The sequence below is a fragment of the Chamaea fasciata genome, unplaced genomic scaffold, assembly GCF_029207755.1.
Source record: "Chamaea fasciata isolate MVZ Bird 193981 ecotype frontalis unplaced genomic scaffold, bChaFas1.0.hap1 SCAF_3, whole genome shotgun sequence".
Classification (NCBI taxonomy): Eukaryota; Metazoa; Chordata; class Aves; order Passeriformes; family Sylviidae; genus Chamaea; species Chamaea fasciata.
Genome location: NW_027094088.1, coordinates 27,706,348 through 27,729,216, shown reverse-complemented (window position 1 = coordinate 27,729,216; position 22,869 = coordinate 27,706,348). Strand labels below are relative to the sequence as shown.

General features: G+C 35.0%; 1 protein-coding gene across 4 annotated transcripts in view; it reads left to right on the top strand.

The window, feature by feature from the left end:
• The first annotated feature begins 723 nt into the window (after positions 1-723).
• KIF6 (kinesin family member 6) overlaps positions 724-22,869 on the top strand; it is a 154,467-nt gene continuing 132,321 nt past the window's right edge. For all 4 annotated transcript variants that reach the window (XM_066178437.1, XM_066178435.1, XM_066178436.1 and 1 more), the window contains exons 1-5: positions 724-858; positions 1,734-1,840; positions 3,834-3,908; positions 15,663-15,810; positions 18,364-18,473. In XM_066178437.1, the coding sequence (XP_066034534.1) occupies positions 793-858; positions 1,734-1,840; positions 3,834-3,908; positions 15,663-15,810; positions 18,364-18,473 (506 nt within the window). In that variant the 5' untranslated portion in view covers positions 724-792. The remainder of the gene's footprint in view (positions 859-1,733; positions 1,841-3,833; positions 3,909-15,662; positions 15,811-18,363; positions 18,474-22,869) is intronic.

The following is a 22,869-nucleotide window of genomic DNA, read 5'->3' as shown; positions in this document are numbered from 1 at the left end:
TCAGTTGAGAGGAGGAAAAAAACCAACAAAAAACCAACCCTTTTCCCTACTATTTTTGCTATTCGAAATACAAGTTCAACATAGTTTTACCATATCTGAGTTAGAGAAATTTCTATCCTCCATAATCAAGTGTCTGATTTTCCACTTAAATTAGTGTGCTTGCAATCAGTGTAATCTGATCCCTGCCACTATATCCCACCTAAACTAAGGCCAAAATACAATCATGTTGTTTGTGTGACACTTCAGTAACCACTTCACAGAATAATGGGGTTCTGCTCTTAATGCTCTGTAAGTTTAGTTCTCGTAGCAAGACATCTTCTTTTTCCACTAGACGTTGTTTCTTTTTCACAACCATTTTTATATTAGAATTAAGGAGTTGATGTCCTCAGTGCCTGTAGCCTTGGTATTTCTCTCCGTGGTGTTTCAACTGCGTAAGGGCAGAAGACCTTCTCTTGAGCCTTACACAGGTGGGATGAGCCGGGACATCCCTGCGGACACAAAGGTGCGGAATCCCCGGAGCGCTCCGCACGTCCCCCGCACCTCTGCGCTGGGCGGTGCGTGCGAACTCCCTTTGCTCGCAGCCGAGAAGCTCCGGCGGCGGGGAGCACAGCTAGCGGGGAGCCGGCACGACGGGCTGGGCAGGCGGTCACCTGCGGCAGGCGGGGCCCGGCCGCTCCCCGCTCCCTGAGGCGGTGTGGGAGCCGGGAGCCGCTCCCTGGGGCCGTGTGGGAGCCGCGCGGCGCGTGCCCGCCGGCCGTGCCCGGTTACCGTTGCCGGGGCCCGGCGGCGGCGATGGTGAAGGAAACGATCCGGGTGTTCGCGCGGGTGAAGCCGCTGGGCAGGCGGCAGCAGGCGGGGGTAGGCTGGGAGCTGTGCTCCGGGGGTGCACCGGGGATGCTCGGGGGATGCCGGGGAGATCCAAGGGCTGCCCGGGACCCGGATTCGCCGCTCGGGTGGGGGCTGCGGGGCGGCGCCCCTCCCCTTCAAGAGGCTCGGGCGGCTGGCGGGGTCTGAAAGGCTGTTTCGCAGGCGGGTGTGCAGCTTCTGCTCTCCGAAGCCTCAGGAAGTTCTTAAAATCACAGAGTAGAGGAGTTAAAGCTGTAACTGTTGGGGGAGTGGCTGAGAAACTTACTTCCAGCCTAGTTATTTGAGAGAGGCTCGGCAGGAAAACACTTGATGAGCGTCTCTGGGTTTGTGCAGTTCAACAGTGTTCTGAGCAAGGGAGGGGAACGTGTTGCTTGCTCCTGTCCCAGTGTACAGCTGCCTTCCCAAGGGATAATAAAGATAATAGAAGTGTTCCTCAGGAACCGTGCATTTAGGTCTCTTAATTGTCTTCATGTTTTAAACCAGCTCTTCTCGTCACAGCCTTTATCTTGTGGTAGTCTTTCCTAATGTATTCTTCCAGATTTTTTTGAGATGTTTGCACTGGGGGCAATGCTTTGGTTTTTTATAACATCACAGGTATTAAAGTGGTTTAGTAAGCAAATTGTGTCAAAGAGGTTACCCTTTTGTTTCGAATGTTGTTGTAGTGTTTACGTGGTGACAGGCTAATGCTGGTATGTGCTGGTTTAGTGTATAGTAGTTAAGGAAGATCTGCTCACGTATTTAGTGCAATTTTTAACAATTTTATCTCCAGACATTTACAGGTGCTAAGCTTAGGTAAGTGTTATATTTAAGGGTAATGCTGTTCTATTGATGAAGTTATTCTGTGAATTCCTATCCATCTTTATTAGAGTTACTCAGTTGATAATGAGGAACCTCTGTCCAGTCTGGAGATCATTGTGCCACGTGACTTAGCAGATGGGTTCATCAATAATAAACGAGAAAGCTACAAGTTCAAGTGAGTAGAAGCTTTGTCTTTGTACTTTCTGCCCTTAGTGATTGACAACACTATATGCAGTGCAAAAGAATCTGGAAAAGTCTAATTATAATTATAATATTAAATTATGGTATAGATGGGTTTCCTTAATAAGGGGAACACTTCAGTATATGCTCTTCACCACAATGGGTCTGGCAGCACTGGATGAAATTGTCATTCTATTGTCTGTCCGTTGCAAGTCATTATGCATTCCTAAATCTCATCTCAAACATTCATTTATCAGTTCTTCTATTTTTGCACTTTGTTTTGAATTTGTGTATGAAGACTGAAGCAGGACTGTGTGTTTTCTTGTGGTCTAATGAGTTTTCATAGGCTGGCTAAAGAAGTCTTGATGTAAAACATTCTGTTTAGAAACTGTGTTTCAGACATAGCCAAAGCAAGGTAAAGAAAACCAGAAATTGTTGAAAGAAAGAAATCATTGGTTTTAGAGTGCAATTATTTTTTAGGAATTTAAAACCAGCACAGCAACATCAAACATTTTACTACGTAAACAGAAAAGTGAGTCAACACTTTAAAATTTTGGTGATGAATAAGGGTAGATATGCAATCACCTTTAATGGTGAGATCAATACTGTCTTTTTCCAATTCAGATATGCTTCATTTTTTATAGGAAACAACAAGTAATTTGTTTCTCTATGCTTTTAAAAAAGAGAGTTCCACATAAACAACTGCAGCTCAGGCTGATGTCGTTTTACATCAGCTAAGGTAATCTGCTTGGAAAGAGAGGAGTTGCCCTCTCCAAATAGATTGATTACTACATTAGGCTGTCAGGCTGTCCAAGCCTGACTTAATAAATGCTGATATTTTTGTCTGACTTGATAATTTATTAAAAACTCTGTAGAGATGCATTTTGAGGAACCCTATGCCTTATTATCCTTAAGACAATGGAAGAATAATTGTTTGAGTTGCTTGACCGATTAGCAGGGTAGAATAAATGCTTTTGTGTTTTGTGTATTGCATTTGTCTGTAATACTGTACCCATTGCATGGGTCAGCATGGTGCCTTTCTACACACTCTGGGGAGTTCTGTGTGTGCAAGACTAGAATTCCAAATGGGGTGGCAACACAGCAGTACAGGGGGCTGCTGGAACATGTGGATGGCAACAACTTCCTAACGTAGAGTTAAGCCAAGCAGGATATTTGCAAGCATGGACAAACTGTTAAGGAATATTATGCCTAGAGGTAGCTTTTACTGCAGCGGCCATGAGATAATGAAATTCAGGATACTGAGAGAACTGGAGTAAGGCAAAAAGCAGGATCACAGCCCTGGACTTCAAAAATACAGACTTTGGATTGTTCATGGGTCTGCTTGAAACAATTCTCTGAGACACATACCTGGAAAGATGAGTAGGAAAACTGGCTGATTTCAAGAACACCTTCTCCAAGCTCAGAAACAGTCCATCCACATGAACAGAAAATGATGCAGAGGCAGCAGGAGGATTGGAGCAAATGGTCCCTTCCTACCTCAAGAATTCTGCAAAATAACTGCAGATATTTTATATAGAAAGTGACAAAACATATTTAATTAAATATCTCATTGTGACCTATAGTAATTGTGCAACAGAATGAAGGAAGTGGCTTGAAAAAATGTGAGCCTGGCTGTACTGGTGGGATGCTGTATTTGGTTATGGTGTAATTTATTTATCCAGGATTCAGTATGGTGCCAGTTACAAACACTAATTCTCTTGATAGATTTAAAATACGGTTTATTTTTTTCTAAGCCACATCATTTTATCAGAGGGTTTTATTGTACAGATCTTGTCAAAGCAGCTCTGTGTACAGCCTATTTATGTACAATAGCACAACAGCAAGCTGTGGTTAAGACTACAGGGAAAACATTGTACTGTTATGTAAGCCTAATGATGTAAACATTGTATTACAAACACAAACAAAAATGTATGAATCAAGTACTGTTTTAACATTCTAAGCAATTAGAATTTTCTTAATATTTTCAGATTTCAGAAAATTTTTGATCAAGAAGCCAAACAAGATGTGATTTTTGACAGCATTGCCAAACCAGTGGCAGAATGGTACGTTGTTGATCTTGCAAGTAACCAGGGAAAAGCTATTTCTTCTTTTGTTGCATTACTTGAAGGAGAGCATTCAACTCTTTGTCTCGTTGTTGTAAAAGTGGATTGATGTTCCTATTTATTAAATACTGACATGTCTGAATGCAGGAGATGTGCAATTCCCGGAGAATTTTATGCATAGTAAGGTTCCATTTTTAACTCTTAAAATAGCAAGGCTACTGTTGCCTCTTTTTTTGTATAGCGAGAGAAATCCTTGCCCAATTTTTTTTCTTTTGTCTGTAATATAAGCTGACTTCATTGTCTTAGAACAGTATTTTCTGTATGGTTTAATGTGGAGGTAAACCTAAAGAAAATTTTATCCCGCCATATAATTTTCATTAAGCTAGGGACTCTCATTAATGTTTGTGGAGATATTCCTAAATCTTGTCCTTATTACTTTTGTTTTAACATGTAAGGCAGTGCTATTGGCACTGTTTTTTTTTCCTCCTCCATTTTCATAATTAAACAATGCTCACATCTGACAGTTTGCAAAGGTAAATGTTTAAGACTGATGAAGACTTCTGCATTCGTTGTGTGTATTGAATGCCACTCTGAAACAGGTGGATTTTCCAATGGAAAGTGGTTTTATGCCATTCTCTTTGCTCAGTTTACTGTTTGCATTGCTGAAGTTTGTACTGGTTTTAGTGTGGGAGAAAACCCCATGCTGGAGGAAGCAGAATTTCTGCATAGTGTTTGCTTGTTTATGGAACTTGTTAGGGTTATCGAACTTACTGCTCAAAATCCAGACTTGCAGTGAGTTGGGAAATATTACTTCAAGTGCCAACTTCATTCTCATTCATTGTCTGAACCCATCTGTTGATTTAAGACATGATTCTGCAAGTTATTCCTCAGTCTATTGCACAGTCCTGTGTTTAGCACTGTAGGAAAACTAACATTTTCAGCTGGACACTAAGCCTTTCTCAAGTTGTTACGTGTAAAAAAAATATATCTATCTCTTTATAGTTTCATGTTCTTTCTCTTCATCCCTACTGTTTTCTTCTCTGAAGTCCCACAGAAGCAGAAAGGTAATTGACAGTGAAAATGAAGAGCCAGTGAATTTGAAATTTCATTAGAATAAGCTAAATATATTTAAAGATAATGCTTGTTATTTTTTCATCCAAAAGATATTTCTTTACTTATCTGACATTTTCACACATAGCTTAACATTAACTCATAGGCTTAATTTTAAATATTTCTGGGTTTAATGTTGACTGCAGAAAAAATCTTTATCTAATTTGAGGGTGTTTGAAAAGAGAAGTGTTAAAAATCTCATTGTTGCATACTATGGACTTAATTATCCTCAACAAAAGCTCAGAGTATCAAAATTAACGAGCAAGAAACTGCCTACTTTTTACAGTTGAACGATTCATCAATACAGTGCTCTAATAAACAGGAAGGGATATTCTTCTTTATTTCAGTGTTAGCTGATAAAAGACTTGGTTTATATATTCATTTTCTTCATTATGTAGGCTTTAGTTTCACAGTTTAGATATTTTTAAGTACTTGAAAGTACTTAAATGCTGTTAAAATCAATAGTGTTTAGGCAGACAATTATCTCCAAATAGGTGAGTCTTTATATTTAATGCTAAAATTGACTTATAAAATCATTCTTCATGAAATCAAGAATTTGTCTCTGAGCATTATAATGTGGTAAAACTTGTATTCTATGTTTTGCTTGTGTTGTTACTGATAATTTTAATTGTATAGAGTAGGCAATAACTGAAGTATGTTCATGTTTTTATGCACTGCCTTAATTTTTTTTACCTCTTTTTAGACAAAAATATGTATTTCAAAATATCTTCAGAGTCATGAGGCTGCTTGGCTAATGGAGTCCTGAACTGGGTCTGAAACTTATTTCACTCTGTGGTTAATGATACCATTTTTCTTTCAATCAAGAGACAATAAGAATTTCCCTGTTTCTCTTAAAGACCACAATTTTTCACAGCAAAATGTCCTTCATTATTTGTTTCTTTCACAGTCAATATTCTCTTGCATGAAAAAGCTGTTGCAAGTACACAAAATTCTGTTGTTGGAGCCACTTTACCAAGGGAACAGTTTTTGTGTGTGTATTTCCAGGGAAAAGAAAATAGCAGGAAAATATAAATGAAATAGTTCAGTACCATTTTGACATTCTTTGTCATGCATTCTTACAGTCTTGAGAAAATTCAGTTAGAGAGTTGAATGCTCAGGGGAAAAAAAAAAAAAAATCTTGGGCACTGTTTAAACTAAAACCAGAAAGGCAATGTTCAGGATTCTAAAATCTTTCTAGTTTGTTCTTGGATGGATGGAAATTGGATGGAACTTTTCTCTTTTTATTTTTTTTTTCTTTTTAAGTGTGTTTTCTTTGATGTTGGGCCACTACTTCTCTTTCTGTAAGTCCAGTTACATTGTCATGTTGCCTGTGGTTTCGGAGGCACCAGACATTAGTTTGTTTAATTTGCTTCTTCAGTCAAAAGTGCCAGCCTCTGCAAACCATTATAAGCATATGATTTGCTTGAACTTTATTACTTTTTTTCTATCCTTGAGTCATCTCTTGCATTGTTTTTTTCCCTTCTAATTTTAAATATATATTCTTGATAGTGTTTTTGTGCAGAGTCAACTTGATGTTTCAGAAGCAGCACTAACTCTGTTACTCTATCAAAAACAGAGAAAATAAATAATACCCTACTTTAAAAGTTTGCTAATGACTAAGCATTGCTTTAGCCTCACAAATAAACAAGGCTACTCTCAGAATGTTTCAAATATTAGTATTATGATTATATGCACAATCAGAAGTTAAGTAGAAAATGGTAATTTTTCTTCTGTTTTGAATTTGTTGAGTTTTCAGTTTTAATATGGTCGATGTTTTGGAATTAGATTTCTTGATTTATTAAAGAATAACATTTGAAAGTATTTTCTCTTCAGTTGTCTCATGCAAATTAAAGAGCTCAGCTGTTTATAAACCTAATTGCAATCACCTGTGATCTGAAAAATTTAATGGCCTTGGGGGTAATGCTCCCATTGCTGCAGATTCTTTCTGGTTTCTTCTCATGTGCTATAATCTTAAGACTTAGTATCTGTAATATATAAACTACTTCAGTTTACTCTCAACTGGTTTTGTTGGGTTTTTTTCTGCTGTGTATTCCTACAGAAAATATAGTAAAAATATTTTTATTAAAAATTACTCATTTTGTACCTAGATATATTTATCATCTGGCTCATCTGCATCACCAAAGTCTGTAGAATCTATATAAAGCAAAAGGACACGTTGTTTCAGATGTCATCTTGAAAGAAATGTAGCCTAAACGTTCCCCTAAATTGAGAAATCAATAATGCTAGCTGTTCTTTCTCAAAGTGACTACAATTATGAGGCAATAAAAAGTGAAAAGTTTCATTGATGTTTCTTCTCAAATGACTATTAGTTGCTTGTGTTTATTTTGACTTAAATTGTGCAATTTTGAATTCTTCAACAAGATTGCTTAATTTAAGTTACGGTCTGACATCTTTGATTCAGAATATCTTTGTGTCACTAATCTGTAATGGTATTTATAGTGAAATTATAAATATATTTAGAGATCTTAGTCAAAACAAGAAAAGATATTACTTTTTTTTTCCTATAGGAAAACTTCTGAAGTTTCTAAGGAAACTTGCCTGCACTAATCTCTTAAAAACAGCTACATGCGCATTTGGAAATCAGTTTTGTTTTTTAAAGATGAGGCATTACCAATTTGGATTTGTTCCACAAATCTGGCAAAGATATAAAGAAAAAAAAGTCATACTGAGATACTTTGTTTATTTTAATTAAAAGAAACTTTAGTCTGACCTCCAAGCGTTAGAAGATATCTGAAAACTGAGTGTCTGTGGAGACAAATTCTTCTGAAAACTTATTTCCCAGATCCCTGAAATTAAGTTCTTCCTTCTTTTTATCTTCAGTATGATTTGAAATGGGTGGGGGAGAGCTGGTTTTGCCAGGGCTGTGTTAATTTATTATTTTAATATCGATGAAGTGAGGTTTATTGAGATAGAAGGAAGGAAGGAAAATGAGACACACTGATAAAATTTTTCAGGTCTGCAAGAACTGAGATAGAGAGGGCCAACAGTACCCAAATATCAAAGATACTGGTGTCTTCTGCTTGTTTCGTTAGTATTTTATAGTTATTCAATATTTGTTTCAACCACATGCCCTTATGTTACTACTCATTTAAAATTAAGACCGCAGAACTCAGGAAAAAATAATAATATGAAGCCAAAATAAAGTAATAAAATAAATAAGTTTTAAGATAAAAGTTGTTGCTTGTTCTCAGGATTTTCTCTTACCTACTTAAAAAACGCTTACAGAATTTAGTCTTCCTTAATAAGGGGTTTTCATTGTTTTATATATTCATATTATAAACTTTGTATAGAACTTTCACTTTGAACTTTTCCAACTGATTAGAATAATTAAGTAAGAAGGGATCTCTGTAGGTCGTCTGGACTAATCTTCTGAGGAAAACAGGTCTGGCGTCTAGATCACATTTCTCAGGCCCTTTTTCAGTAGGGCCTGAGAAAGTGTCCAAATACAGGAATCCCACAATCTATCTAGGAACCTGTTCCAAGGCCTAACTACTCTCACTGTGAAGAATATATTCCTTATACCCACTTGGAGCTTCTTCTCTTGCAACTTGTGACCACTGCTTAGTGTTCCACCAGTGTAAGCCTCTAATGATCCATTGCAGAAGATGGTAATTAGGTACATGTAAGGCTTTCTCTTCTCTGGGTTGATAGGAAACAGTTCACTTGCCTTCTTGAGTGTGATGTACTGCAGCCTGAACTCAATTGGTTCTAACAGGCTTACTCCAGTTTCTTTAGAGCATTTTTCGTCTACTGGGGATCCCAAAACTGGAGACAGAACTCAAAGAGGAAAGTTTCTTTTCCTTTTTTTTTTTTTTTTTTTTTTTTTAAACGAAGTTTGGAGGTAACTGTTCTGTTCAGTTCAGCAAATCTGGTACAGCAGCAGAGGAAGCAGAGTTCTTGGTTATACTTAGGCAAAAGCATCCCTAAAGTCTCATTAACAATGAGCACAGAAACAAATGAAAAGTTCTGTGTCCATAAGCTTTAAATAGAACAAATGATCTTCACTGGAAATTAAAACAAAATGTAGTAGGAAAACCCAACCACAATAGAAAAACCTCAGTCTGCTTTCAACCTCTGTCTACTGTCACTGAGCTTTTACCACTATTTATATTGTCTCAGATACTCAAGGACAAAATACTGAATGATATTGTAGATTATAGTAACTACCCATAAATTGTCTAGCTCTCACTTGAGGAATTTGTCACTTGAGAAATGTTAGGCGGTTATAAACATAAAATATCTATCCATTTAAGTGGAATTGCTTGCATGAGTTGTACTTCTGTATCAGACTATATTTGGGAATTGGACTTCTTTCAGGAATGAGACACGGCAGTGGAGTGACTGGAAATGCCAGTATGGAACTCTGTAACATTCATTCATTTCAATAGGGGTCCAAACTGAATTTTCAAATTAAAAGTTCATATGTCACTGAGCATCTTTTTAAATCACCACTAATTCCAACTAAGTTAGAACATGTAAGTTACTTGATAAGTGAGTAAGAAAATTTGAGGGGAATAAACCACATGATATTGCTCTCCTTTACATTCATGTAAAAAATTGTCCTATGCTTGATAATGGATAGTTTCTTGAAGTCCAAGGTGCAGAAGAAAACGCACATCATAATTAATTTTTCATAAAGCCAAAAGTGATTTTCTTGAGCAATCGTCATTACATAAGCTTTTATGTAACAATACTTGGGTTGTTAAGTGGTATTAAGGTTGTACTGAAAGTGGAATATATAAGGAACATTTACTTCAGCTTTCTGTTTTCTATTATATGTCTCTTTTTCATAACAGAAGAAGTATTAAAACTAAGAGTATTCCATGTTAATTGGAAAAATATTTGTAGAATGTATGTTGGGATTTTCTAAGGTGTTAGATGTACTTTTGATGCATGCAGATAAGTGTAAATCCTGTAGGATGTTTGAGCATTTACAGCAGCCATATATCTGGATCAAATTTGAATAATCTGTGGAACGTGGTCTTACTTAATACTTTCCAGGTAGAGAATTGTTTCCCAGTGGAGGGAAAGTATCCTTTAGTATTCTGGTTAGAAAAAATACTAAAAGTATTGCAATTCCTTTCTCAAACACTGTTGTTGGGGGAGGTTTTTTTGTTAGTCTGTGTCATAGCTGGAGTTAAAACTTGAACATTTTTAATTTATCCCATCATGTTGCTGCCATAATATATGTTCAGGTTTATTTAAGAGTGGTTTCAAATCAATCTTCTAGTCAGCAGTGTGCACAAACCCCCTTTTGGTTGGAAAAGGTGTGATTTAAATTCTAAGCAACGTAGAGAGTATATTCAGTGCTTTCTTTTTGTTTAAACTTGTTGCTGTGTATCTCTGTAAGGTGAAGCACAAGCTGTTGTGTTTCTAAAAACCAACAGTAAGGTTTCAGTGCTTGATCAGAAAAGAAGCATTCAATTCTTTGGGTAAAATCTAAGAACAGATCTAATCCTTTTCTAAATTATAATAATCTTGAAGAGAACATATAATTAGATCCTAAATTATAATGCAGAATAAAAGGATAAAGAAGATTTAGGCATGTAATGAACAATAATTATTCATACTTTGGGAGTTGCTTGCCTGCAATTTATGCTGTTATTTACTTTTTTTCCATGCACTCTGTCTTATTCTGATTTCCACCAAGCAAAATCTTTTTGCATTATTTTGTGTTGTTCAGTGATACTAAATTTACTGGAGAGATTTTCTTGTTGCATAAATACTTCTTGATGAGCTCATAATACTTGGCAGATAATCATGATGTTTCTTCATCAATATTTTGCTTTAATCGACTTTTTTTTTCAGTGATCAAAAAGACATCCCACTCACCTCAACATGCAGATGTGGTTACATAGATGTACATATTTCCATTTCCAGTATATCAACCAAACATTATTTTTTCTTATATTCAGTTTTGTAATATGTGAGTCTTCATATGACTTGACCACATGTATTTTCACTGAAACACAAAAAAAATAGTCAATTTTAAAAGATAAATTTACCAAGTGTTGACATAATTATCATTTATGCTAAAAAATCTGGAAATCCTAATATTCTGGTATCATGAGTTAAATCTAAAATTCGATTTCTTTATTTCTGCCCTCTCTGGATTTGCACCTTTTGACTTTTTTGGCGCCTTTCTTGGCAGTCATGAAACAGATCTTTCACACATTAATAAGCCACGATGACAACTCAGTATATTAAATGAGATTGAAATACAACTTTTTGCAGACCTATTGCATGTCTATGTTTTCCCTGATATGTCATGTTTTTTGTGGAAATCTTGCCTTAACAGAATTTGAAGCCTCAGCCGGGTTTCTTTGAGATTTCTTTATATGCAGAAATTCAGGCCAATGAGATTTGTCCCCATTCAATGCATCTTATTGTTCACAGGTATGAACTTCAACAAGTCAGACTTACTGCTCATGCACATGACAAATTAAGTTTTCCTTGACACATTTAAGTTAGTCCATATTTTCCAGATAGAAACATAAAATATATGGTTATAAGCAGTACAACATGCTGTAGTGAATAATGAAAGTGATCCCTCTGAATTCTGTAATAGAATGCAACAAATACGTAAATTTAGAGAAGATTTTAGTCATTGTATTTTAAAGTTATTTTTCTCTGTGGTAGGTATTTTTAGGTCTAGCTTGGTATTGATGAAAAAACAAGATCCTCCAGTAACTCTGGCAATCATGACTTCAGTAAAATATGCTAGAGACAGATTTCTCCAACAGCATTTTAGCTAATCTGTCAGAGAGTCGTCCATGAATTTATGTGCTATACAATGTTGTATAAGTGCATGAAAGATCTCTTCTGCAAAGCCTCTCCTTGGATTATGGGTCTTTGTTGTGTTTTGTTTGAAGTAGTAAAGAGGCTACTTATTCAACAAAATGTCTCCTTAACCATGCCAAAATCCATCTTTCAGAGAGAAAAAAAAAAGGCAAAATTCTGATAACACCAAGGGGGCATGACTGAAAATACACTTTTAGTGTATGATTTTTATTTATGCATTGTTTTAAGTCCTCACCTGACTACCATCACTATCCATGTGAACCTGTGTGGTTTCAAATGCTGAGTTTAAAAAAATTTTGGGACTTTTGTTCAGAGACTCTGAAGAGCAAAGATGCAGACTTTGTCTGTGGGAACTGACATCTTACAAAGTAGGTTTTGCTGAAAAGGCAGAAAAGAGCTGCTGGTCTTTCCCAGCAAAGAAAAACTTCCACAACTGTTGGGGACAGCCTTAATTTGCAAATGAGAATCTTCAAGGATCTCTTAGGTGGATGCTGTTTAGAAAATGTGTGCTTCTCTTGTCTTGTCTTGCCAATTTTTTTGGTACCTGCTGTAGTTTTATTTCAGGATGAAAGGGACAAGGTGTGTATTTTTGGCTCACTGTACTGACTTGTAGCATATGAGGGACTCATCACTGTGCCAGGGGTAATTATGCAGTATAGTTTGATGTTGTTTTCTTAAATAGCATTTTATGGGTGGCTAACAGTTTATGAAAGTTTTTAAGCTTTTTATTTCCCTAAAGGAATTGTGCATCTTTGATTGAAAATATTATGTACAAATCTCAAAATTCCTGAGTATTTAGTAAAGAGGTATTGAATTATTGATTGATTTAGTATTGGTCCATCTACATATAGTTACCCTTTCAGTGTTAAATTCTTTGGGAAATGAACTAAAATTAGGTTGATGGGGTTTTGGTTTGGGTTTTTTTTGCCTTGAAGTACTTAGAAGTGGAAAAGAACGAAGTTTATCTCCAACAGATATTTCCTATGGTGAGAAGTCCACAAGGCTCATCCTGTGTTGCCATTGATTACAAATAAAGTTACTTAAAACAAGTGTGAATAAGACACATCAGACATGGATTTTTATGACTTAATCCATGTTATCACATACAGACTTTCAAAATTGACATTGACTAATATTCCCAATATAATACTTAGAATGGTAGTTATACGTCTTTAGTTTTGAAAATTGTTCTTTCACAAATATATATGTATGCACAAACCTTGAACTTTTGTGTAGTTCTTAAGTTTAATTCTTTCTCCACAAGCTGATGCAGGGGAGGCTTTTCATTTTTGCTGCATCTTTCCCTCTTATCTTTTCAGGAGGTGAGATCGTAGTGTACATCTTGCTCCTGAGCCAAAGGAGCTTTCTCAGTCCTGCCTGAACCCCTAGTCCCTTGTCTCTTATATAAGTGTTTTGCTTCTCAGACGTAGAAAGGGAATTTGTTCTCCATCCTGTCCTCATGGAGTTGCATGTTACTCTTAGAAGGCTTTGCCAGCAGTTTCACTGGTACTGTTGGTAGTCTTCTTTCCTTACAGGCTTCCTTAGCACCTCAAGCAGGCTATCCTTAAACTGACTTGGTAGTAGCTGTAATACACTGAATGAAAGAAATGCGTGCAGTAAATATGGACAGAATGTGATTATCTGTGTATATATATAATTATACACACACATATAGATACACATAAATTGAGAAAATAAGGATTTAGCTCAGAATTTAAAGAACATAACTGTGGAATCAAAATAATCTCTGTAATACAATATTAAGATAACCTATAATTGCATTGGATTAGAAGAATGCATTATTGACATGAATATGTTCACATTTTATGAGCTGTCAGGATTTTCTGGAAAACTTTTCAGAGCTGTGCTGATGCACTGCAGAAAATATAAGAATACATAAGAATCAAATAGCAAAAAGAAAACACACTGAGTTTTGCAGGTGTTTTGACAGCATATGGTATGTGACATTTTATCCTTTGTTTACATGTGAGGTGATTCTAATCAATAGCTTTTTCTGAAGTACAGGCATGTTGAGTTAATAGTTTGCAGCCACACATTCACTAGTTTTTAACATCTTACAAGGCACACCTGTAAAGAAGAGGAGTAAGAAAATTAAACAATCCGTGTTGCTAGCTCTGGAGAGCCAGGGAGCTCTTCTGTGTGAGCTGAAGAGCAACTGTACTGTGTCAGACCAAGGTTCCGTCTAGCATAGTATCTTGTCTGTCACAGGGGCTAACAGACAATGCTCAGAAGAGAAAAATAAATGAAGTATGTAGACTTGCCTCACCCATGTATCCTCTTAGTCTTTAGTTATTTGTAGTTTAGGGACTTTCTGATTTCTCTGTGATTAGTAGGCCTGAAGAAAAATTTTTTGATGATTTAGTCCAATCTCTGCTGAAGCCTGTGTGACATTTTAATGTCCAAAACATGGTGTGGCAAAGAGTTGCACAGCTAAATTACAATTTGGTGGAAGAATCATTTCCCCTGCTAGGTTTCAATCTGCCATATCAGAACTTCTGGTGATACCCCCTACCTTCTGACAACTCATTACTGTTGTCAGCATTCAGATTTTGTGACTGGGGGCACTAGAAATTCCTAAGATGGATGAATGAGGTGTTTTATCATAATAATTGTTTTGATTTTTAACATCTGGATTCTAATATCTATATACAGTCTGTCTTTGCGCGTTTTGGGACCAGATGTTCGCTGTAGCTCCTTTTAACATGTTTCTGTTTTTGTCTTTGGCATCCTACTGTAATGGATTAAAATAAGTGATTTGGCAACTACTCAGGCCTTTAAATAAACTTTAATAAGTTGAAGAATCATGGCATCTCTCATGGCGCCAGACCAGCAGATATCTATATAAATGTTTCTTTTCCTCTTATGCAAGGATTGTTTTCCCTCTTTTTATTTATTGAAATCGTTGCTTATTTGCCATTTTTTCTTTAAACAAAATTCACAAGAATAGTTTTTGCTTTTCAGTTTGTTGAAAAAAATTGAAAGGTCCTTAAGCATAGTAAATCCAATCCAAAGTTTAAGATGATTAATCTTATCTACTCCTTGGTGGAAATCAGGCGGAAGTCAATGGTGGCAGTGTGGTGAATTAGAGAAAGATATTTGAACTGGACTTTTTTTAGGCACTCCTGCAAACAGAAGTAAGAGGTGTGAAAAAGATGATGAATGCCATTTCATGCTATGCCATTAATAGCTATTTTGTCTATTCTATTGAAGCTTCTTGTACAGTCATAAGAGAAAAGCTTGCTATTACTAATGTGAGTTTGTGTGTTCTCACAGTAAATGAAGATTTTATTACACTGATTTAAGCACAGGTTCTTGTGCATACCTTTGTCCAAGCATAGTCTAATAGTTTAGTATAGTCATATTTGCAGAATAAAAGCTGGACCCTGGTATAACAGTATCCTTATGTGAGTTTCTAACCCCAGTGTAGTTTCCTGTTTGCATTTAATGAAGTCCTATGTGAAATATTTCTTGATTCTTCTGGTGTACAAATGGCACAATTCCTGACATCTATAGTCTTTAAAGCGATTAAATATCACCCTTGCAAAAATCATCTGCCAAACTATAAAGTATGAAAAGATAGTGTAAATAGTAATAAGTATCATCAGCTAATAATGGATTAAGTCAAGGCATCAAGAAATCCTTCCATTCTAGATAGTTTAAATTCTATGGAATTCAAAATATATGTACTTAAGTGTATTCTTGTATTACCAAAGACATATGGTGTGTAATTAAGAATTACTGTTAAATGGACAATTTATTCTGCCTTAAATATTAATTGTCTTCCTTTTTTTAATTGTATAGTGTTTTGGCTGGATACAATGGTACTATCTTTGCATATGGTCAGACAGGCAGTGGCAAAACTTTTACCATCACAGGAGGAGCAGAACGTTACAGTGATCGAGGCATCATTCCCAGGACTTTATCTTATATTTTTGATCAATTACAGAAGGTATGGAACATTATTTTCTGTTTATTTTTAATGTCTGGTTTCAAATATGTAACTATTGCTAAAGGTTGTTTTTATAATAGTGTTGGTGGAAGTCCTAAAACTAATGCTCCAAGAAAATATCTAACTTGACATGGTAATTACTATATGCAAGAATATATTTGTAGCTGTTTTGGTAACCTAGTTTATTGCAATAGTCTGAAAATAATGGACATCACAGTGGGATTTTTTTGTAGTTTTAAAACCCAGACTATATTTAGTTGGTGCAGCATACCTTCAGATCACAGAAGGGATTCTTCTTGTCTAAGACTTACATCAACTCCACTCTGGTTTTGTATTGCATGCACCGCATTTCATTTTGACTTTCTATGCATTGAAATGAGTCAACAAGCCAAAGGATGTGCCAGAATAAGTGCACTGATTGTTTATGTTTATTATGTTTGTGAAAAGTTTATTTTTTTTTTTGGTGTCTGAAATACTCACATGAGTGAACACAGTCAAATATTCCAGCACTTTTATAATTATAGGAGGCAAAAGTGAAGAGAGGAAGAGAGGAGTTTGGTTTAATTTATGTTTTGTCTCTTCATTTACTCCATCAGGCCTATGACTCATTAATCTTCATATTTTAGCAAAGCTATTTAATTAAGCCAATTTAAATACTATTTGACATAAACATAACTCATTCCACTGTGCTTTTATATTCTTTCAGTCATGCACTAGAGTACCAGTCTGTTTGCATAAGGGTATATGTCTCAGTTAAATTAATATGCCCTTTCTCAGGAAGGGTTAACAACAGTAAGCAATTACTTTGGCACTTTGGAAGTATGGCTTTGGCAAGTAAGTGTACAGAGCATGTGGCAGAGGCACAAAAACTTGCCATTGTGGGAAAGGAAATGAAAAAAAACCACATGATCATGTAATGTTAGACTTCTGCTGCACTCACACAACACCCGTGGAGAACTTTTGTTGTGGAAAGTGAACAGGTTTATCGTGTAATTGCCAGCAACAAACAGTGTCAACACACTAACATTCTTTTCTAATGTTAACTATGTAATAAGAGCAAAAGAAGATGAAAAATAACTAGTATGTTTTTCACCTTCTCAGCACAGAAATACAAATGTTTCCCTCTTCAGACTGGGTTTTGGATCAGAATCTATACTTAGTTATGCTTATAGAGTTATTTCAATCTTCCTGCTTCCAAATCATAGAGTCGTATATTTTTTTTCTTAGTTCATTTTAAAGACACTCTTCTTGGTGTTTTATCTTTCCTCTTGCCTTTATTTTCAAATCTTTCCCCTGTTTCATTTCTTTATGCCTGTAGCTGTAGTTTGGAAGTTGCTCAAGTAGTGGACAAGAATCATTTGTCTTCTAACCCTAAGTCGGATGAAACAGGAGAAAGTGAAATCAGGGACATGAAATACAAGACTATTTAAGCACTTACTTGGACAAAGACACTGCAATTTGAAACCAAAGAAACAAAACTTTTTACCCTAAGTGAGAAGCAAATCAAGCCCTTTGCTTTTTATAACATCTCCTTTTAATTTAGAAATTCTCCTATTTCCACAGCATCCTGTTTGAACTGTCCCATACTACATTTTTCCATCCATCTGTAGTGTATCTTTTAAATTATGTCCCTTGAAATAGTGAACTGTCATAACCAACTAAAAAAACCATGGGAAATAATTATTAAATGAAAGTGACAAGTTATATCTCAAAGTATTTTCCAAAAAGAAAACTGTAGTGTATTGAATTATTAAATTTCTACTGTGAGTGTTTTACAGTGGCTTTCTCTGATGAAAAGAAGTGACTGATTGTTCATTCTTTTTTTCCCTTGATTTTGGAAATCACAGCCCACTATTTTGAGGTTTATGTTGTTTGGATTTGGCTTTTGGGCAGGGGAAAATTATGTCTGCAAAAATCAGTTGTGTTAAATTACTTTTTGGCAATGTAACTTACCAAAAGAATTGTGATTGCACAGAAAAGCTGACATCATATACAGTTCTTTAATGTTTTGAAGAGAGTGAAAAGCAGTATGTCATTGATGTTTCTAAATGGAGTAAATCTTATTTTTGTTGCTGTTTTTACTTTCTTTTTGTTTTTTCTTTCTTTAAACATAGTCTTTCTATCCATAATATGAGCGTTTACCTTTTTATACTAACATTCCTTTTTAGTGCAGAAGTGAAAAATGTCGTGCTGCATAGTTCTGCAAGCAGCTCCCATGTTCTGAATATACAGGGACTTTTTAAAGTACACAAAACCAGTTAAAAATCCCAGACTAAACTCATCATCATGGTGGAGTTTTGTGGGGGATTTTTGTTTTAGTAAGTTGCGTGTGTGTGTGTGTGTTTTGGTTGGGGGATTTTGTGGGGTTTTTTCCTTTCTTCTTATGCGTATGGTAAAACATAAAAGTATCACAAATTGAACATGTGCACCATACCCAGGAAAAGGGAAAGAGACAAAGTGAGAAAGTGACCTAGAAGCCGTAAAAATAAATTTTTCTTCTATTCTACCTCTGACTTCTGTTTATAGCACTATTGTTTCTCCTTTCTTATCCAGGATAGCAGTAAAGTGTACACAACTCATGTTTCCTACTTAGAAATCTATAATGAATGTGGTTATGATCTGCTGGACCCAAGACATGAGGCCTCCAGAATGGAAGATTTGCCGTAAGTAATAAGATTAGAAAAAATCATCAAAACCAAGAGGAATCATTTTAATATACCCTATTACATTGTTTGGGGACTTTCTGAAGTTGTGCTACTGATCTCAGTGTTAATTTAATCAGAATACTTAGTTTTCACAATTTTATCAATGGTGCCTTAATATTCTGTTGTTTTGTGTGTTGTATGGAGGCTAGGGATTAACCGAAGGTGAAAGGATTAAAAGTGTTTGTTGCTATTATGCAGAAGAGATCTCCTGCAGCAACTGACAAGGAGAAGGTGCACTTGTTTTTCTCATGGCAGCCTGTCTCTTTGTATGGCATGTATGACTGTGTGTGCAGAAACATGTAACATGTGGCATTTCCTTGCAACAGTAATGAGAAAATCTCCCTGCTTCTATTTGGACCTTTTCCTTCAAGGATAGTTATTTTTCTAGAATCTGCAATTATGAAATAAGCCAAGTTACAGCTAGAAAAAAGTTCCACAAGGAATTCCAAAAAACAGTATATTTCCTTCAGGATGGATGGTTGTTATAATAGTTGTCATTGATCAGACATTAGCACCTACTAATGCTCGGAGAGGGGTAGTAAACAAAAGTTTCTAAGTCATGAACCCTCCAGCTGGTGAAGTTGAAGACTTCTAATTTGTAGGAAATCCAAATCCTAGTCTCCAAGTCTGAAATAATAGTTTATAGTCTGTGTTATTTTTAAATAGCTAAGCAAACACTAAATTGGCATGAATAAGTGAGTTGTTTACTGGATTTGCAAGTGCCCTGAAATTATGCTGGGCACCATGAATTTTATCACTCAGCATGACAGCAACAGACACTTGTAAACAGCAATGAAATCACTGCTGATACAGGAGGAGGAAACATACTGAAAATTCTCAATGGGGCAATAAAAGAAAATCAGTAGCATTATATTTTGAAATAGCTAATCATGTTACTCATATATTATTAAACCATTTCATTTATTAAAAAAAAAAATCTTCCAACACAGTATTTTATCATGTTTAAATGGAGCTTTATTTTTCCACATGGTATGGCATATCTAGGATGTGTATGTATGAAATAATTTTCAAGATTGATCTTTATAAAATAATCTAGTCTAGAGAATAGGAAGGCAGCAGACAAATGCAAAGGGTGGGACTGGGCTGTGAATTGGTCTAATTGTTTCAGTTTCTTTACCTGAAAAATGGAAGTAAAATTTTGCTTTATGGCACATCAGTGCTAAGAGGACTGTGTATATTTACCAGTGTCTTTCATGACGAAGTTTAGGATTCTAATTTATTACCTGTTTCCTGTAGCATGCAGACAAAAATCTTAATCAAAGGCTAGTTTAGATAATACAATTTATTTTCTGTGTCCATTTTTACAGTATGTAAAAATAGTATATTAAACTTTTTTGAACTTTTTAAAGTTAATGCGCTTTATTCAAGTTTATTGCATTATGAATTTCATTTATGAAGTTATTTGAAATATTTTATCTGAACTCATTACATTTAACATTTTATAAGAAAGAATTTATTCAATTCAAAGATACTGAATTTTAAAAATGTAATTGCAACTTTGAAACATATTTAAGGTCATGTAGCCTGGGAAATATGTCATATCTTAAAACTAGGTACTGAATATTTTCTAATAATTGTGAAGTTAAGAATCTTCTGATGAGTTTATGTATGGTGATTCAATTAAACTAAAGAATAACTCCATGTTGTGTATAAGGTTATTTTAAAAAGTAAAAGTTGATAGATAATTTGCTTGTAAATTAGGAGTAAAGCATGCTGGGATAATCGTAATTACCTGCAAACTTAGATAGTGTTAGATCACTTAAATCATTGCAGGATGAGTTTTAGTTAAGATAATAAATTTTTCTCTGCAGAGTAACTAATATTAATAAGTTTAAGGTTTTACTGTACGTGGACATTATTATTTCCGCTACATCATTTGTCAATATAATATGTTCTGTAAATTAAAACTATATGTACATGACTCATATTTAGCCTGTGTAAAAGTATTTAATGAATAAAATATGTTTTGTTTATTTTTTAATATTGTCATATGCAGATTCAACACTTAAAAATATCTGGTGTCATTCTGATCTAAAAAGGGAGTAAAAGTTGCAGGAATGGGTAGTTGCATGATTAACTATATTTCAATTACTTGATTAATTTTCCTTTATAAGAAAGCAGAGATTACAAATAAGTGAATAGTAATCATATATTTTAAAATTTATCAGGTATTTATTACCTAATATATATTTTTTGGAAAATTTTATATGCTTAAAACCTCTTAATATTTTAGTGATAGCAAATACAAAATAGCAAAAGCAAAATACAAAATAATAACTTTGATTGCTTGAAAGCCTGTATTTAATGAGAATATCAAAAAGAACTTATGTTTTTTGTACTTTAAAGGTGTCATATTATGCATAATTTTCTGTTAAACTGCACAGTGGATCATTTAAGCTTTAAGCACGAGAAAAGGCAAAGGCAGGGTATTCACCCTAAATTCTTGGGTAAATATTAGCTGTCAGTGCTGATTCCTAAGTCTTTAAGATGGACAAGAAGAGCATTGAAGAAATGTGTCATTTTAGAAGAATAAGCAAAAAAGATTAGTTAACCTTATATAATGTGCAGATTCTTCTGGAACAGAATTATTCCTATTCTTGCAAAAGAGGGGGATGTAGTTTGAATGAAAGATAGGTACTTCTGACCAGCAAACTCTGCATTCTTACTTTATGTTACCTGTTCAGTGTAAGGACTAAACACAGATTTCATTCAGGTGGTAGAAGTTATGAAAGGCTTGTGGATACACTACAGGCTTATTGATAGTACTTGAAAAATGAGACAATTGAATTGTATTTGATGCTTAAGGCAAAGTGAATAATAAACATTTTTAAAATTGTTCATTTCATCTAAACATTACATGATTAGACTTGGAATCTCAGCTCCTGAAGTCAAGGTTTTGTGTGTAGCCATTATTTGCATGTTCTGTAGATGATGAAATTTTCATCTTAGCACTGCTTACTCATTTCGTCCAGGTCTGCCAGATAAGAAGGGAAGAGGCTCTCACGAAAACAATCACAACTTTTCTGGAAATAAGTTCCTGACAAATGCGTGAATGTGGGCCATATAGCTGCACATCAATATGTCTATCTATATGTATACTTAGTCAGATTCCTACACAGAATTATGTAATTATTTACATATCTGTGCATATGTAGGGATATGTATACATATACCTATTTGTATACATGCATACAGATATTTGTATATGTACACATTAATAGGTATCATGTTTCTAATAGTACAGATATTTCTACAAGTAATGTTGGTTTTGAAATACCATTGAAATTCTATTTTAACAGAAAAAAACCCTAGTTTTCTTGATGTTTAGTTGGAATATTACTCATAACCCATAGAAGATATTTCATGTACCTTAATGTTTCACAGAAAATATACTTTAGTTTACAATTGTGACTTGTTTTATTATACAAATCTGACAGTGTTTTAATTTTGTGACACTGTAGATGAAATCCAGCATATGCAGATGCAAAAAAACATTTGAAGAATCTTACTTGCTAGAATGAAGAAATTGAATTTAATATGGACAATCTAATTCCCTTTTTAGCTGTAGAGAATTCCATGGTCATACTGGGAAATTTTGGTTGTTTTCAACACATAAAGGTATGAAATTATTACTATGAAATAAAGCTGGTAGAAGACTATTAAAATACTTACTGCCACCTTATGTTTTCATAAAAGTTTTGCAGGAGCGTTCACATTAGGAATACTTTTCTAAAGCTCTCAATGTACTGTGCGTTTGTGCCTTTTATCTCCAACAGCTTCTCAGTTGTAGTGTATTTGTAATTTCTGTAACCCAATGTTACTGAATTTCACTTTGGTTACAACCTACCAGTAAAACTCTTCCTAAAATGTTTTTATTTGTTCAGAAGGAAGAAATTTTTTGACATCATATATAACAAAAAAGACTGAGGCGATAGAACCATTAGTCAGGAATGACTAGATTAATTCATAGGTAACCAATAAGTTACTGCTTTACCTGTCTGATGGCAGGTGACCCTCTTGCATGTGAAGGCAAACTACAGTTAGTGCTGTTTTGCCTTAGAATGACAGTCTAAGTAATTGAGGAGCTACTTGTCAGAGAGCTCGGACAACCATTAGTCCAGAGTGATGTGGCCAGGGGAAAATAGAATCTAAGCTTCAAGTCAGCAACTTTTTGTGTGAAGATTCTTTAAAGTCTTCTTTGAGAGGGAAATATTTAATTTTTAGTATGATGCTGTCTGACTTTAAGAAAACCACACTTTAAGCTGAGGACCAATTAACTTGAAACATCAACAATGATACCTTTATCAGTATATTATAATAACATGCAGAACTG